At 35.4% G+C, this 15,829-nt stretch overlaps 1 protein-coding gene across 4 annotated transcripts in view; it reads left to right on the top strand.

The window, feature by feature from the left end:
• RC3H1 (ring finger and CCCH-type domains 1) overlaps positions 1-13,238 on the top strand; it is a 56,097-nt gene extending 42,859 nt beyond the window's left edge. Inside the window, exons 12-20 of one of the 4 annotated variants that reach the window (XM_065877932.1) lie at positions 131-298; positions 4,929-5,081; positions 7,271-7,484; positions 7,941-8,031; positions 8,156-8,288; positions 10,126-10,278; positions 11,653-11,768; positions 12,245-12,247; positions 13,088-13,238. In XM_065877932.1, the coding sequence (XP_065734004.1) occupies positions 131-298; positions 4,929-5,081; positions 7,271-7,484; positions 7,941-8,031; positions 8,156-8,288; positions 10,126-10,278; positions 11,653-11,768; positions 12,245-12,247; positions 13,088-13,238 (1,182 nt within the window). Of the gene's footprint in view, positions 1-130; positions 299-4,928; positions 5,082-7,270; positions 7,485-7,940; positions 8,032-8,155; positions 8,289-10,098; positions 10,279-11,652; positions 11,769-12,244; positions 12,248-13,087 lie in introns of all 4 variants that reach the window. The other 3 variants (XM_065877916.1, XM_065877940.1, XM_065877925.1) reach the window with 3 other exon arrangements.
• The last annotated feature ends 2,591 nt before the right edge of the window (positions 13,239-15,829 follow it).

The following is a 15,829-nucleotide window of genomic DNA, read 5'->3' as shown; positions in this document are numbered from 1 at the left end:
TTTGTTCTATTAAGTCTTGCTATTTCGGATGTTAAGATGAGTATACAAGCTGCTTATTTAAAATATGTGCTAAGTGAATCAATGTGTCCTGAAATTCTTTTTCAATTTTTACTCATCTTTGCATTTTCAGGAGCCTCCTTACAGCCGGCTTCCTCCCCCTCCCCAGCCCCATCCTAGTCTAGATGAGCTACATCGAAGACGGAAGGAAATAATGGCACAACTAGAGGAAAGGAAGGTTATCTCTCCACCTCCTTTTGCACCTTCACCAACATTGCCTCCTGCCTTCCAACAAGAGGAAGTAAGCACATCTTTTTTAGTCTCTTTATCAGTTTTTCCTTAATCAGTGATTTATTGTGTCCTATTTAAGTCATCTTCACATATTCCCAAGGTCATGAGGATATTTTCCTCTAAAAGGTTTATTATTTCATGTTTAGATCTACAGTCCATCTAGAATTGATTTTTGTATATAGTGTCTTAGGAGTTAAGATCCATTTTTTCCCTAAAGGGTATCTCATTGATCAAGCATCATTTAATGAAAAGACCATCCTTTCCCTAGTACCCTGCAGTCACCTTTATCATAATCTGGTCACCTTTGTCGTAGTCAGGTGACTATATGTTTCTGAACTTTATTCTGTTTCATTGATCTATTTCTCTATCCTTGTACCAACACCACATTGTCTTAATGTAGTAGTATTGTACATCTTAATGTGGTGGTGTATGCCAGTTTTGGTCTTCAGGATTATCTTTGCTGTTCCTGGTCCTTGGAAATTCCAGACACATTTTAGAATCAGCATGTGGATGTCCACAGAAATATCTGCTGCAGTTTTTGTGTGTGTGTGTGTGTGTGTGTGTGTGTGTGTTACGTGGGCCTCTCACTGTTGTGGCCTCTCCCATTGCGGAGCACAGGCTCCGGACGCGCAGGCCCATTGGCCATGGCTCACGGGCCCAGCTGCTACGTGGCACGTGGGATCCTCCCGGACCGGGGCACGAGTCCATGTCCCCTGCACCGACAGGTGGACTCTCAACCACTGCGCCACCAGGGAAGCTCTCTGCTGCAGTTTTTATTAGGATTACATTGAATCTCTGGATCTGGGCAGCCCAGTATGGTAACCACTAGCCACATGTGGATAATGATGCTTAAAATGTGGCTAGTTCGAATTCATGTGTGCTGTAAGCATAAAACATACATTGGATCTGAAGGTTTAGTACCCCCACCAAAATATCAATATATTTATATTAATTACATGTTAAAATACTACTTTGGGTGTATTAGATTAAATAAAATATATTGTTAAAATTAATTTTACCTGTTTTTTTTTAATATGGCTACTAAAATGTTTTAGATTACATATGTGGGTCAATTATATTTTCATTGGACAGTGTTGCTTTAGATCCGTTTGAGGAGAAGTGACATCTTTCCAATATTGAGTCTCCAAGAACATGGTATACCCTCCACTTCCTTGGATCTTCTTTAATTTTTGTCAATAATGTCATATCTCATATAGTTTTCAGTGTCTTGCACATCTTTCGTTAAACTTATTCCTAGAAAACTAATGTTTTTGAAGCTATTTAAATGGAATCCTTTTTGAAATTTCATTTTCTATTTGTAGATTTTGTAGATTGTAGATTTTTGCGTATTTTGACACCTGTGTTCAGCAGCCTTGGTAAATTTCCCTATTAATTCTAGTATTTGTTAGTGGATTCTTCTGGATTTTCTGTGCACACAGTCATGTCCTTTGTGAATAATGACCATTTTACTTTCTCCTTTTCAATTCTTAAGTCTTTTCTTTTTTTTATCTTGGTTGTGTGAGCTAGATCCTCCAGTAAAAATAAAAGTGATGATAGGTTTTCTTATTTCCAGTCTTTGAGCAAATGGAGCTTCTAATAATTTACCATTGTGATGTTTACTGTCATCCTTTTTGTAGGTAATCTTTATCAGATGAATGAAATTTCCCTATATTCCTAGTTTTTATAATTGAGACTGTCAAAGGTTTATTTAACTCAGTAGTGAGGAAAACAGCAGGATGATAAAGTTAATTCAAAGAGTAGGAGAGACAGGCTAATATAGGTAGTGAAAGGCAGGAAAAAAACACTGAAATAGAGTTGCTAGAATAAAACTGGTTAATGTACTAGAGGGTAATAAACCATAATTTGAGGGTTATCAGTATTTCCACAAGGCAGTACTAATAGTTACCATGAATGAGTGTTGTCTTATTATCTTTTTAATGTCTTCAGGATCTATAGTGACCCCAAAGACATTTTTCCACTTCTGATAATTTTTTTCCTTGGTCAGTCTTGCTAGGGATTTATCATCAGTTTTATCTTTTCGGAAAGCCAGCCTTTTGCTTTGTTGATCTTATTTATTTAATTATTTTGGTTTGTTGATTTTACATAACTGCCTCAGCTCAGTATGTGTGTGTGTGTGTGTGTGTGTGTGTGTATTTATGTCAAGTAGGTTTTTTCAGTAGGGTTGCAGTTGATATTATGTAAGGAAAATGTCTTACATCCTTTATGTGTAGAATTATGATTCTAAACAATATTTCTAGCTGATAAATTATGAATAATAAGCAATGAAAATTGAAATATATCACATTGCATATAATAAACAGTAAACTTTGGGGTCTACAAAAGTAATCTACTAAATAAAGATTGTTCATAGTATCTGGCTTTCCTCTCTAAACACTTTGGATGAATTTTCCACAACAATGTAGGTTAATTAGTAAAGCTATAACATCTTCTATTAATATACTTTTACGTGTAAAGTATCAACATTACATGATATTTTTTCAAAAACTTACTATTAGAGACATCCCAGAGCCTTGTTATGCCATACCATTTTTTGAGAAATATGGAAAGCAGTATGACACTGTGAAAAGTGAGCTAATTTTGGAATGAAATATAATTATCTGTGAGGTTCAGCTTTGTGGCTCAGTGTGTGATCTTTTGTAAGTTATTTAGCCTTCATTAACCCTGAGGCTCAGGTTTCTCTATTTGTAAATCAAGCATAATAAAACCTACCTCACTGTGGTGTGGTGAAAATTAAATGAGACATAAGGCATCTGGCACAAAGCAGGCATTCAGTAAATAATAACTGTGTGTATTACTTTTTTACTTGTAATAAAAATTATAATAATGCCTGGCTGTTACGGAACTTTATCTATTGACAGAATTATTTTAGTTACTGACATACAAAGCTATATAATTAAACTTCAGTTCTGATTATAAACAACCTACATATAATTATACTAAATTCATACATTATAAAAATACATAATATAGAAAGAAATTTCTCCAAGATCTCATTTTCTATATCACTGTAAGTTTATTATATATTTTAACTTTTAATATATATTTCAACTTTTCTGTGCATGAAACACATCATTATAATTTTTAATCAGATCATTTAGTAATAATATATTCAGATTTTACATTTTGCACTTTTTTTTGTTTTTGTTTTTACTTAACCAGTTATCCTGGATGTCTTTCTGTATCAGTATATAAATTTATCTCATTCTTTTTTCTCTTAATAAATTTATTTATTTATATTTTACTTTTGGCTGCATTGGGTCTTCGTTGCTGCACAGGGGGTTTCTCTAGTTGCAGCAAGCGGGGGCTTCTCATCACAGTGGCTTATCTTGTTGCGGAGCACGGGCTCTAGGCGCGTGGGCTTCAGTAGTTGTAGCTTGCAGGCTTAGTTGCTCTGCGGCGTGTGGGATCTTCCCGGACCAGGGTTCAAACCCATGTCCCCTGCATTGGCAGTCTGATTCTTAACCACTGCACCACCAGGGAAGTCCTATCTCATTCTTTTTTTAATTGCTGTATAATACATTGATTGCACTCTTGTTAGTAGGTCATGTCTTTAAAAAGCTAGCTGTTCTACACAAAATTTGTAAGCAGAGGAAAAATGTAAAAAGGAGCTGGAATTTTTAAAATAGAAGTAGGACAAAAAAAAAGGAAAGAGGTTATAAACAATGGAAACAGGAGTTGTGGTTGAAAATGAGTGGTACTGTGAACAGCATATCCCTCTGCCAGTGCAGAAGACCAAAGTGATGACTCAGAAAATAGAAGGTTTTTTTAGTATAGGCGGAAGCATAGAGCCATTTAAATGTACCAGTACTCCCTGAATTATTAGTATGTCAGTATATACATCTGTGATAAAGTGAGAGCAATTTATTAGTGTTCTAGCACTCCCTATACTGGTATAACCTTGGTCCGATCACCCACGTTGTCTGTCATGGACTTGAAGAACATATGAGATAGTGTATACATAAAAGTACTTAGAAAACTGTAAAACATTACACAGATGTGAATGTAAGTAAAAATGCATTAGACCTAGAATGCCTATTTAGTTATTACATAATTTCAGAGCTCATCCTGAGACAAGAAAATTAGGAATCTTATCCTTTTCACTTCATTGACTCAACCCTAAGGACCAGAATTTATTCAAGATATGAATTATTGCTATTAAAGAGATTTAGGTAAAAATGTTATTATGTCATCACATACTATATAGAACATTTAAGATTACATTTTAAAGAATTTCTAATGCTCTTGTTTACCTGGAATGTTATTGAAAGAAACATTAAGGAGGGTCTAGCAAAACTAGGTCATAATACATTCTTGCTTAAGTGTTAACTGAATCTGATGAGAAAGAGGATGGGCAAATCTCTTCAAAAATCCTAATTTGATTCTTTGAAGGATATTGAGATACTTTTTTGACCCTCTGTTAACAAAGTGTAAAGGCTGAATATCATTTTTCATTTGTTTTATATTTTTCATAGTCTACAAAAATCTTCTAGTGACACAAATCAAATAACTGTTACTATGTTGTTTCAGCATGATGTTCTAAAGAAATTCCTGCTCTCTCTGTGCTGTTACTCATAGACCCATTTCCTATTTTGTTTCTTTTTTCCTTCTTCCATCTGCAGTTTTTGGATGAAGACTTGAAGGTAGCTGGGAAATACAAAGGAAATGATTATAGCCAGTACTCACCCTGGTCATGTGACACCATCGGCTCCTACATTGGAACCAAAGATGCAAAACCCAAAGATGTTGTGGCAGCAGGGAGTGTGGAAATGATGGTATGTGTAATAACTAAGCCATAATTAATACAAATGAAGATAAACCAAATAAATTATCCCCAGTTCTAGGGTAGACACAAGTAACTGAGCTTTGCTTAAGTTTCAGACCATATTCTGTACTATGTGATTGAATTATATTTAAACTATATGTTTTTTTATTTCTTTCAGGTATATATAAAAATCTTTTCAAACTTGTCTAGACAAAGAAGAGCGTTTCTTATGTTTCTGTGAAGCTAGCAATTAACCCAACAGCTGTTTAGAATTGAAAGTAAATTATTTTGCATAACTAAGATCTTGAATTTCTTGTCCAAATAAATTATAACTCTTTTAAAGTTTAAACAGTAAAGTTGAATCTAGTGAACAATACTAGTGTTTGAGTCAGAATTATAGTTACTTAGCTTCAGATGAGCTGTGGTATACTGAAATGTATTACACTTATGCCATTTTATTTTTTAACAAAAAATAATGTAACACCAGTGTATCTAATACTCAAGCTTAAAATATATCACTATTTTATCTTAATTGCTTCTTTATCCTTTAAAGAAATAAAACTTTACATAAGTAATTAAATCCTCCTCGATTTACCTCCCTAATCTCATTTTCTTCCTCCCTCCTTCCCTGGAGATAACCCCTATCCTGAATTGAGAGTTTATCATTTCATGAATAATTTTATACTACTTCTAAACAATTTTGTTTTGAACGTTTATAGACCTTATACATATTATAAACTTCAACTTGCATTTTCATTCAGCGTTGTTTTTGAGATGTATCCAAATTTATACCTATAGTTCAAATTCATTCATTTTCACTGCTTTTATCAGGTACCATTGTATGATAACTAATATCATACAATAAATAAATAAATAAATATATATAATTGCTTATTGATTTTCATGTTGATGAACATTTAGGCTGTTTTTAATTTTTTTATTATTATGTACAGTGCTACAGTAAACATTCTTGCATATGTTTCCTTGTGCACATTGCATGAAAGTTATGCTTAGGAGTAGTATTGGTGGGTTAAAGGTGTGCCTTGACTATTCTTTTTTTTTGACTATTATTCATTTGCCCTTGTTAATTCTAACAGAGGTTCCCTAGGTTGTTATATAGATTTTCAAAGACAAAGATTTGCCCAGCTGGTTGAGAGAAGACCAATTCTTGGTAATAGAAAAGGAAGACTTAGATGAGTGAGGTGATATCTATAGCATAAATATGATTAGATGCCAGACAATTAAAAAAAGAAGAAAGAGAAAAAAAGGAATATAGAGGAGAAAAAAGCGAAAATGAACCTTTTGTTTTTCTGTGGTAGGATTAAGAAAACATTGTTTTTAGGCCATAAAAAACAGTCTTTCTGAGAGAATAGGAATGAGATGAGGAGGTAGAGGTAGATAGGAACCTTTGCTTTGTACCTGACTTTCAGAAAGAGTTATTATAATAAAGTAACATAAACATTAGCAAAATAAAACTCATTTACTTAAATTAACAAAGAATAAAAGTGTTTTCCAGCCTAACCTAGATGTAATCGAACATTTCCCAAATGGATAAAAGTGTACCCCAGTGTTTCTCAAACGTGAATGTGCATGTAAACTACCTGGGGAATCTATTAAAATTCAAGTTCTAATTCAGTAAGGCTGGGATGAGACCTGAAATTCTGCATTTCTAATGAGTTCTCTAGTGATGCTGATGCTGCTGGTCTCTGGACTATTTTTTGAGTAGCAAGGGTCTAGCAATTAGATTTCCATTTATCTTTCTGACTGGAATGCCTTTTAAAAGCCTATGTTGGCACTTATATTTTTAAACAGTCTTTTTCTAACTATTGATTGTTGAAAATTAATTTATTGGTCATGATGGGCCTTTTTTTAAAGAAATGAATTAAATACAAGAATACATTACATATAGTAAGGATAAATGTTTGTCATGAAAAAATATATATATACATTCAAATATATATATTTGAATGTATATATGTACTGGGCATGATGTAAAAAATATTATAGAAAGTGGTCAGAGCTTTGAAAAGCAATGTTTTATATGACAACTAAAGGCAACTAATGATTTTAGTCTTATCAGTAAGAACATTATACTCTATTTTAACCTTATTACAGAGCTAGAGGAAATTATGTTAGAGATCTAAGTGTGGGGTGGATTTCTCATTTTACTTTTTACCTTCTTATTTTACTCTTTACCAGAATGTGGAGAGTAAAGGAATGAGAGACCAGCGATTGGACCTTCAGAGAAGAGCAGCAGAAACCAGTGATGATGACCTCATCCCATTTGGAGACCGACCAACAGTATCTCGATTTGGTGCCATTTCTCGAACTTCCAAAACAATATATCAGGGTGCTGGCCCAATGCAGGCTATGGCACCTCAGGGAGCTCCCACAAAATCTATTAACATTTCAGGTAAGAATCTCAGAGGTAAGCTGATTTGGAGTGTTCATAGTCACAACTCCCAGCACCACCTACTCCCCACTTACCGTCAGTGCTTTTCATAATCTTGCAGGGCAGTAGTCTTCAAACTTTTCTGTGGAATTATCCCTGTAGAAAGGTAATTATAACCCAGGGAATTGTAGGGGTACAAACTAAAATTAAATATCTGTATGTGAAGGTAACCTATGTGTTATTTTTAATAGTTTCATTGCTTTTGTTAAAATAATACATCTCATTTTTTTTAAAATCAAACAAAAGAAAAAATTACAAAGATTGACTTTTTATTGTGGGAGAAACAAACATCAATACCCCTCCATCTTTCAAGATAACTGTGTATATAATATGCCTACGCCTTTTAGATTATGGCTACCTAAAAAAAAGAATCAAATCTATGAATTGCATCATTCCCTGTAAATTACTCTCTTACAGATTATGGTCCGTATGGAGCCCACAGTGGCTGGGGAGGTTCTCCATATTCACCTCATCAAAACATACCTTCTCAGGGACACTTCAGTGAGAGGTATAAGTCATTCTTTTTACTTTTACAAGCCTTTAAAATTACTCAACTTACTTTGTTTTTCTGGTCATAACATTTTTTTTAAATAAAATTTTAAATTTATTCCATACTTTCTTTCCCACAAAAGGGAGAGAATATCTATGTCAGAAGTGGCCAGTCATGGAAAACCCCTTCCATCTGCTGAGAGGGAACAGCTACGACTAGAATTGCAGCAATTAAACCAACAAATTAGCCAACAGACCCAGCTACGTGGACTAGAGGTACCAGCCTAGAGATATTTTTTCATTCCAGTTTTTGAAGAGTTCTCAAAAAGATTTTAAAAGGAGGAACTTTTGAGGTAAAATGAACATAAAACTTTAAGGTTTGTTTCCTAAGAGTTAGTATAGTTGTCCATTTTTCAAAGAATTTAAGTACTTCGAAGTTCTGAGACAATAGGAAATTTTAGAATTTCTATTACCTGAGAATAGAAAACATATTTTATATGTTTTATATATTATACATTATATATTACATCTGTATATATATATAAGCACCTTTTATATTTTTATACTGTATAATATTTTAGATAATCTAAAATTTGTAGATTATCTAAAATATTATATGAAATAAAAAATATAAAAGGAGCTTATACTCCTTGATGGCACATTTAAGTTGAAGGTATATAGTATATAGTTTTTTAATCAACAGATGCTTTTAGCTTAAGATTTGTTTTTAATTTCTTATATTTTCTTTAATTTTTAAAAATTTCTCTCACTTCTTTTACTCGTCAGCATCTTTAGTAGAAGCTTAGAACTTGGACCTAAAAAATATAGTCTCTGTATAATAATACCACCTTTCATTAATATAGTTCTTTCAGTTTATAAATTACTGTCACATATCTTATTTGACCCATACATGTCCCTGTCAATTAGATTAGGCAGGTGGTATTGTCCCCCACCCTTTTTGGTTGAAGGATATTAGTTTCACAGAGGTTGAAACATGAACCCAGCTCTTCATACTCCAAATTCAGTGTTCTTTCCACCATGCTACCTGATACTTACGAGAAACAAAATGTCAGAAGGCAAAGAATTCTTAAAGTCCTTTAAGTGCCACATCAGGAAGACTAGGTTTTGTTTATATTATCCTTTGCATTGGAACATAGACTTTGAATATGGAGAGCTAAAGACGTTCTAATGATAAATGCATTGCTCCCTTCTGGAGAAAAAGATGCTCTTGGAACGTTTCTTTCTAGATGTATATCTTTCTACAAAGATCTATAATAATAAGTAAGCTATTGCTTTGGAAATAAATTTCTAACTGATTCAGTCTTAGACTTTCTTATTAGCAAGGCCAGTAGGAGGGATTTTTGTGTGTGTGTGTGTGTGTGTGTGTTTGTTTTTGAACATGTGTCTGGCTTGTGCTCTTATGTAAGCAAGAAGGTTTAGAAATAAAAACCTGTATAGTATGCATGTTTGTCTCCTTTTTCCCATTGCTTTATTAACATTGGTCCAAAACTTTGCTGATTCCTATCGTAAGAAAAAAGAATGCTGTGTTTATTATGTTCACCTTTAGTTTATTAACTTGTTGAAGATTTGGACCTTTAACTCCATAAAGCATTATTCCTTACCTTGCTATTTCATGGCTTTTTGTCTTTATTGAAATTTCTAGACTGATTTTCTGTTCCAAAAGAATTTCAGCACTATTTAACTCGCTGTGGTTAAAAGTCCCTGCCATTACTGAGGTATCATGAAAGAAATGATAGAATTTACATCAGAGAAAATTCAATTAAAAAACAAAAGGAAAAATATAGAAAAGGAAAGAAGCACATTTATAGTTGACTTCTCTTTCCACTAAGAAAATAAAAAGAGCAACTTATACCAAAGATTAAATTACTATTCACTAAGTTTAAATGCCCCGTATTTTCCCTTTGTATTCAAATGGTACTCAGAGAAAGAAGCAGTGCCTTACATTTGCATCATTTTTATTGCCAATCCATGAGTAGTAAGTTGCTTGGGCGGGTCTGGCTTCGGGCCTGGTCACTCTGTGCGCGGCGTGGCGTGTGTTGAGCTGTGCGCTTGGCTTTTGCACTAGGCTGTCGGTAGCAGGCTGGCGCTGCAGAGGGAGGCGAGCGCCTTGTCAGGCCAATCACAGCCCCCACCGCCGCCGCCGCCCCCGCCGAAGTGGCCTGGAGCGCCCTCAAGTGAGCAGCTGAGCTTGGAACTGCACCAGGTGGAAAGGGAAATCGGGAAGAGAACCCGGGAACTGAGCATGGTAAGTGCTATGGTGGGAAAAGAGAGGAAAGCTGAAAGGAAAGCCTGTGTGTAGTTGTGTCGCTGAACTCGTGGCTCTGGAGTTCTAGAATCATCTAGAGCTGTAGAATCATCACCCCAAGGCACTGCACTGAGTGATTAATACTGACAGTGAGTGTCCTGAAGATGGTCTGCCTCCCTGTTTTATCATTCTTCTCATTCTCTTTTGGTTTGAGTGTGTTCTTTGTCTTAGTTTTCTGCATTACAAAAAACTTTCCGGGAAAACAAGGGGGTTATCTGGAAGTTACTAAATTTCTGTTAAGCGTATTGATTAAGGAAGCAAAGGGGATGGTGTTTTTTGCAGTGCCCTCATGTTAAACAAAGATGTATTACCAAATAACATTTCTAGGTTTCACAGCCCTTATGTTATTGATGACCTATTTTTTTGTCATGAGTGAGATGCCATCTACATATTATTTCTTGTGGAATTATATCCATAGATATGCTTAGGGTTTGTTTCATAGTGCACGAACACTCATTTCAGTAAATTTTTAGTCTTAGGAGAGTGAACCATTCCCTCAGATTGCATGGTAATTGGTTTTTGTTTTTTTTTTTTGCATAGTTTTCACATTCTTTGTAAGCAAATAGATGGGATATTTCATTTTTCTGTTTTCAATAAGTGTATTATAGATACTTATTATATTTTGACTTGCTTTTTCTGAGTCATCAGTTTTTCTGTGAGATTTTTCCATGTTAACTTGAGGCATTTGTCCCCTTGCTATCCAGCTTGGATAGTGAGCAAGTGGGCCGTACTCCATTATGCTTTTGTGTATCTCTCTCTCTCTCTCTCTCTTTTTTTGGCTGCATTGGGTTTTCGTTGCTGTGTGCGCGGGCTTTCTCTAGTTGCTTCACGCAAGGGCTACTCTTCGTTGCTGTGCAGGCTTCTCATTGTGGTAGCTTCTCTTGTTGTGGAGCATGGGCTCTAGGTGCACAGGCTTCAATAGTTGCAGCACATGGGCTCAGTAGTGCGGCACACGGGCCCTAGAGCACACAGGCTTCAGTAGTTGCGGTGCATGAGCTCAGTAGTTGCAGCGCATGGGCTCTTCGGGCACACGGGCTCAGTAGTTGTGGCGCACTGGCTTAGTGGCTCTGCGGCATGTGGGATCTTCCTGGACCAGGGATCAAACCTGTGTCCCCTGCATTGGCAGGCAGATTCTTAACCACTGTGCCACCAGGGAAGTCCCTATGTATCTCCTTTAATCTGCCTGTTTCTTTGGTCATTTTACAGAACTAAATATGATTTCTGATCATCATTTTGTGTTATCTATATCTGTTCTCTCTTCCATTAGCACCATTAAATAAAAGATAATTGAATTTATTTCCTTTTCTTTCAAAGGAGAACCAGTGTTCTCTGGATATGAAAAGCAAATTGAATACAAGTAAGCAAGCAGAAAATGGACAACCAGAACCACAAAATAAGGTTCCAGCTGAGGACCTTACATTGACATTCAGGTAAAGAAAGGGACATTTTCATAGTCTTATACAGTCATGACAGAAGTACCTTCATACATATAATTTGATTTTTAAAATATTATTTTGTATACACTGAGAAAAGAATATTTTTGTATGAGTTTAGGAGTTAAAACTTATTTTAGGTCAGACCCAAGGTTGAATTATCTGTTAATACCTAAGAAATAAAATTTTCTGCTTCCATCTCCTTTTTCCCCTTGTTTTTTAATTTATTTAAAACCAGTGTTAACATTTTGATATATACCCTTCTGGTCTTTTTTTTTTTCTTCTGTTTTTTTCTTGTGTTTTTTTTTTTTTTTTTTTTGCAGTACGAGGGCCTCTCACTTCTCTGGCCTCTCCCATTGCGGAGCACAGGCTCCGCACGCGCAGGCTCAGTGGCCATGGCTCACGGGCCCAGCCGCTCTGCGGCATGTGGGATCTTCCCGGACCAGGGCACAAACCTTTGTCCCCTGCATCAGCAGGTGAACTCTCAACCACTGCGCCACCAGGGAAGCCCTCTTCTGGTTTTTTGAAGTGTGTAGGCATTTAGCCACTTCCACCCACCTATCCGCCCCACCCCCGCCCATCCTCCTGGTTTTTAATTTGGTCTGTCCCATGTCATCCATTATTCTTCTATAGGTAGGGAAGGATACATATCCGCTATTGTGAACAACCCTGCAATAAACAATATTATAGTTAATTCTTTGTTTGCATATCTTGCATCTTAGAGTATTTTGCAACTTAGGGTATTTTGAGGCTTTTGATGCATAGTCCCAAGTTGCCCTCCTGATGATATACAACAATATCTAATGCCCTGTTGCTTTCAGGCTTAGGTTTTTGGCTGTTTAAATCCATGCGTTATCCTGGGTTCAGAGCAATTTCTTGTACTAGTAAACCTGCTAAAAGCAGGGGTCAGCACTTTTTCTTAAAGGCCAGATAGTGAATATTTAAAATTATGAGTTTTACTATTTCTGTGAAAACTCTCAGTTCTGCCATTGTAATGTGAAAGCAGCCATAGACAATATGCAAGCAAATGGGCAGGCTGTGTTCCAATAAAAATTTGTTTACAAAAACAGGCAGCTAAAAAAAATAAAGTTAAAAAAAAAAAAAGGCAGCTAGCTAGCCTTAGTTTGCCAACCCCTATGCTAAAATAAAGCATGGATATAGAGCTGTAAATTAAAGTTTGAATGCCATTCATGTATGCCATTCCATACTGCTAAAAAGAAAGGCCCTGTTGACTTTATTCTACTAAATAATCATTTTTATCTCTCTCCTTTTTTAAAATCCAAACTCCTTTTTTTTTTTTAAAAAAACGTTAACAGTGATGTGCCGAATGGATCAGCCTTGACACAAGAGAACATCGGCCTCCTATCAAACAAGACCAACTCTCTGAACCTGTCAGAGGACCCTGAGGGAGGAGGGGACAGTAATGACTCCCAGAGATCAGGAGTTACATCCAGTTCTGCTCCCTAAAACATGAGGAGTCCTACTTTTATCTTCTGTTCCTAACCAATTTGTGGGGCGTAGGGGTAGGAGAACAGATAGCTTCTAAACATTTTCTCTGAGAGTGGTCAGAGAAATCCAGGAAAAGCACCGGAGGCAATGTGCACAAACACCACTACTAAAAACAAACCCTGCACATAGTTCACAATAATGCATTTTTTAATTTAAAAGAAAAAGAAAAAGAAAATTAGCAGTATCTGCAAGCAATTCAGATTAAATTTGTTTTTGTTCTGTGAATGAACTTTATTTTAATAACTTTGGACGCCTTGGATCCAGGGCTTTAAAAAAAAGAAGAAGATATTATATATACACTCTGTTTGATTAATTGTATGATCTTAATGAAGTAGGTTTTTCTTGTATTTTGGTATTATTACATACCCAGTGTGTATAATTCCTTACCCCCAGTCCTTTCCAACTCTCACAACCCCATAAATTAGAACAGACAAAAAGCACTGGCCTTTCTGAGAATTCTGTGGTGCTTGAGAAATAGACAGTAATAGACTAGTTATTAGAAAGTGTGCAGCACACCAGCTTTCTAAGAGCTGTTACTTAGAAACCATAATCTGCTTCCTCTTTCTGGGTCACTAGCTTCATGTGTAGGTGGGTTTTTCATATGGCATTAAAACTTTTTGTAGTTTTGTTCAGGAGGGCTTTATTTCTTGTTTTTGTGTTTATTTCAGCTTTTCAGAGAGATAATTACCAATTAATTTTTGAAGCCCTCATTTCCGATATTATGGATGGACCCCTTTCATTCTCTTAATGTAATCAGAAACCTGAGTCAATTTTAGATTGCTTGAGTAGATTTAAGTGGAGATTACTTTCAGGATAAACTGTAGTTTATTAGCACTGAAAATACATACTTGGTTTATTACCTGTATTGAGGTGATGGTTGGAAATTTAGAGCTGTGCTTTTCCAAACTGAACCTCTGCTGAAATCATAGAATGTTCAAAAACCACGACAATCAACCATGTTGTAAAACTGCAACACTTGATTTGAACTTAAAATGAACAGAGCCACATTAGTTCAATGGATGTGTTATGTTTTACTCTCAAAAACCAGAAGTATAAAATTCCCGTATACTGGAGCCCTTGGCTTTCAGAGATTGGCAAATACGAACTGCCTGAATCTTAAGGATAGTTCATGAATTAATCAGTTGCTGCTTTTCAGAATCATTAGCACAAGTAGATAGTAAGTACCTAGAAGTCAATTTTTGTAGTCTTGGCTTTACAGTATTGAAAAGATTCTTCATGAAAATGTTGAAAAGAATGAGGAAGAATTTGTATTACTTAGTTCTGCTGCACATATTCTGATGCCACATGTCTGTACTGAACTAAGACCGTATAAAACATGTTTAGTGGGGGTTATTTGATATAGTCACCCACCCTATCCCTATGTTTGCCTGATTTTCTAAAACTTTCCCTTTCTGGATTATACTACTAAAACAGAAAGCACTGGTTATGTAATAAGTTACTGCATTGCTTTGGTTGGGTAAAAGCAAGAGTTTGTATTTTTCTTGTTTCTTATTTTCTTAACCCTTAACTCCTGCTGAGGTCATAACAACCTCAGTCTAAGCTCTGTGTCCATCATATTGTTAAATGAAACAAATGGGGGGTGAGGGTGGGGGGAGGGTAATACAGTCCTGCCATTGCCTACCAGTAGGAGAGTCCAAACAGAACACTCTTTTGAGTAGCAATTATTTAATTTGCCCAGTCAAGGCACCGTGTTTATATACTATTTCACATTGAATTTGATTATGCCCTACAGACCTGGCTGGTCAAGGATTTGATATACACATATTGGCTTGGGATTCGAGCTTTCTTTTTTATTTAAATAAAAATTTATATATATATTATATATATACATATATACATAGCTATATCTGTATATATATTGGGTATGTTTTATGGATTTTTTCGCATGAGCGCAGCTGTTGCGATAAAATGACTGATTGGGAGGTAGAAGCACTGAATGAAGATGAGGCATTTTATCAGTTGATATCCATATTTTCCTTTTTTTAAAAAAATACACTTGCTTTTTTGCTTTTTTAATTTGTTTTATTTTGCTTAAAACCCTCTTACATTTACTCTTTAAGTACTTACTGTTTTTTGGGGAGAAGGAGAGAAACTTTTATGTCTGACAGAGTCCCGAGATTTTTCATTTCTCTCTATAGCCATAAAAGACAACATTCTTGGCCTCTAACCTTCTGTAGGCAGATTTGGGCAGATGTTATTTCTCCTTTGGACATGTTTAATTCCTAAATTTTAGGAGCAGTTGGTTCAATTTGGAACTCAGAATGATTCTGGTACTGAAAAGGAATTTATGGGTATTGATTTTGTTGAAATTTGGAGTAAAAGTAAAATTCCATTTTGGGTATCTGTTGAAACCCCTAATAACTCAACTTCTGTTGTTCTTGTTCATTTTCTTCAAATATACTCATTCTTCCTTTCACCATTTTGATTTTGTAAGCTAGGCAGAAACAGGGATTAATTTACACAGTATTCCTATTATGAATAAAACCAGAGAAGCCACTGTTTTGAACTGACTTAAAATACTCTCTTTC

Source organism: Phocoena phocoena, chromosome 1, assembly GCF_963924675.1.
Source record: "Phocoena phocoena chromosome 1, mPhoPho1.1, whole genome shotgun sequence".
NCBI classification, from domain to species: Eukaryota; Metazoa; Chordata; class Mammalia; order Artiodactyla; family Phocoenidae; genus Phocoena; species Phocoena phocoena.
Note: the sequence above shows the minus strand (reverse complement) of the source record. Positions and strands in the feature narration are given on the sequence as shown.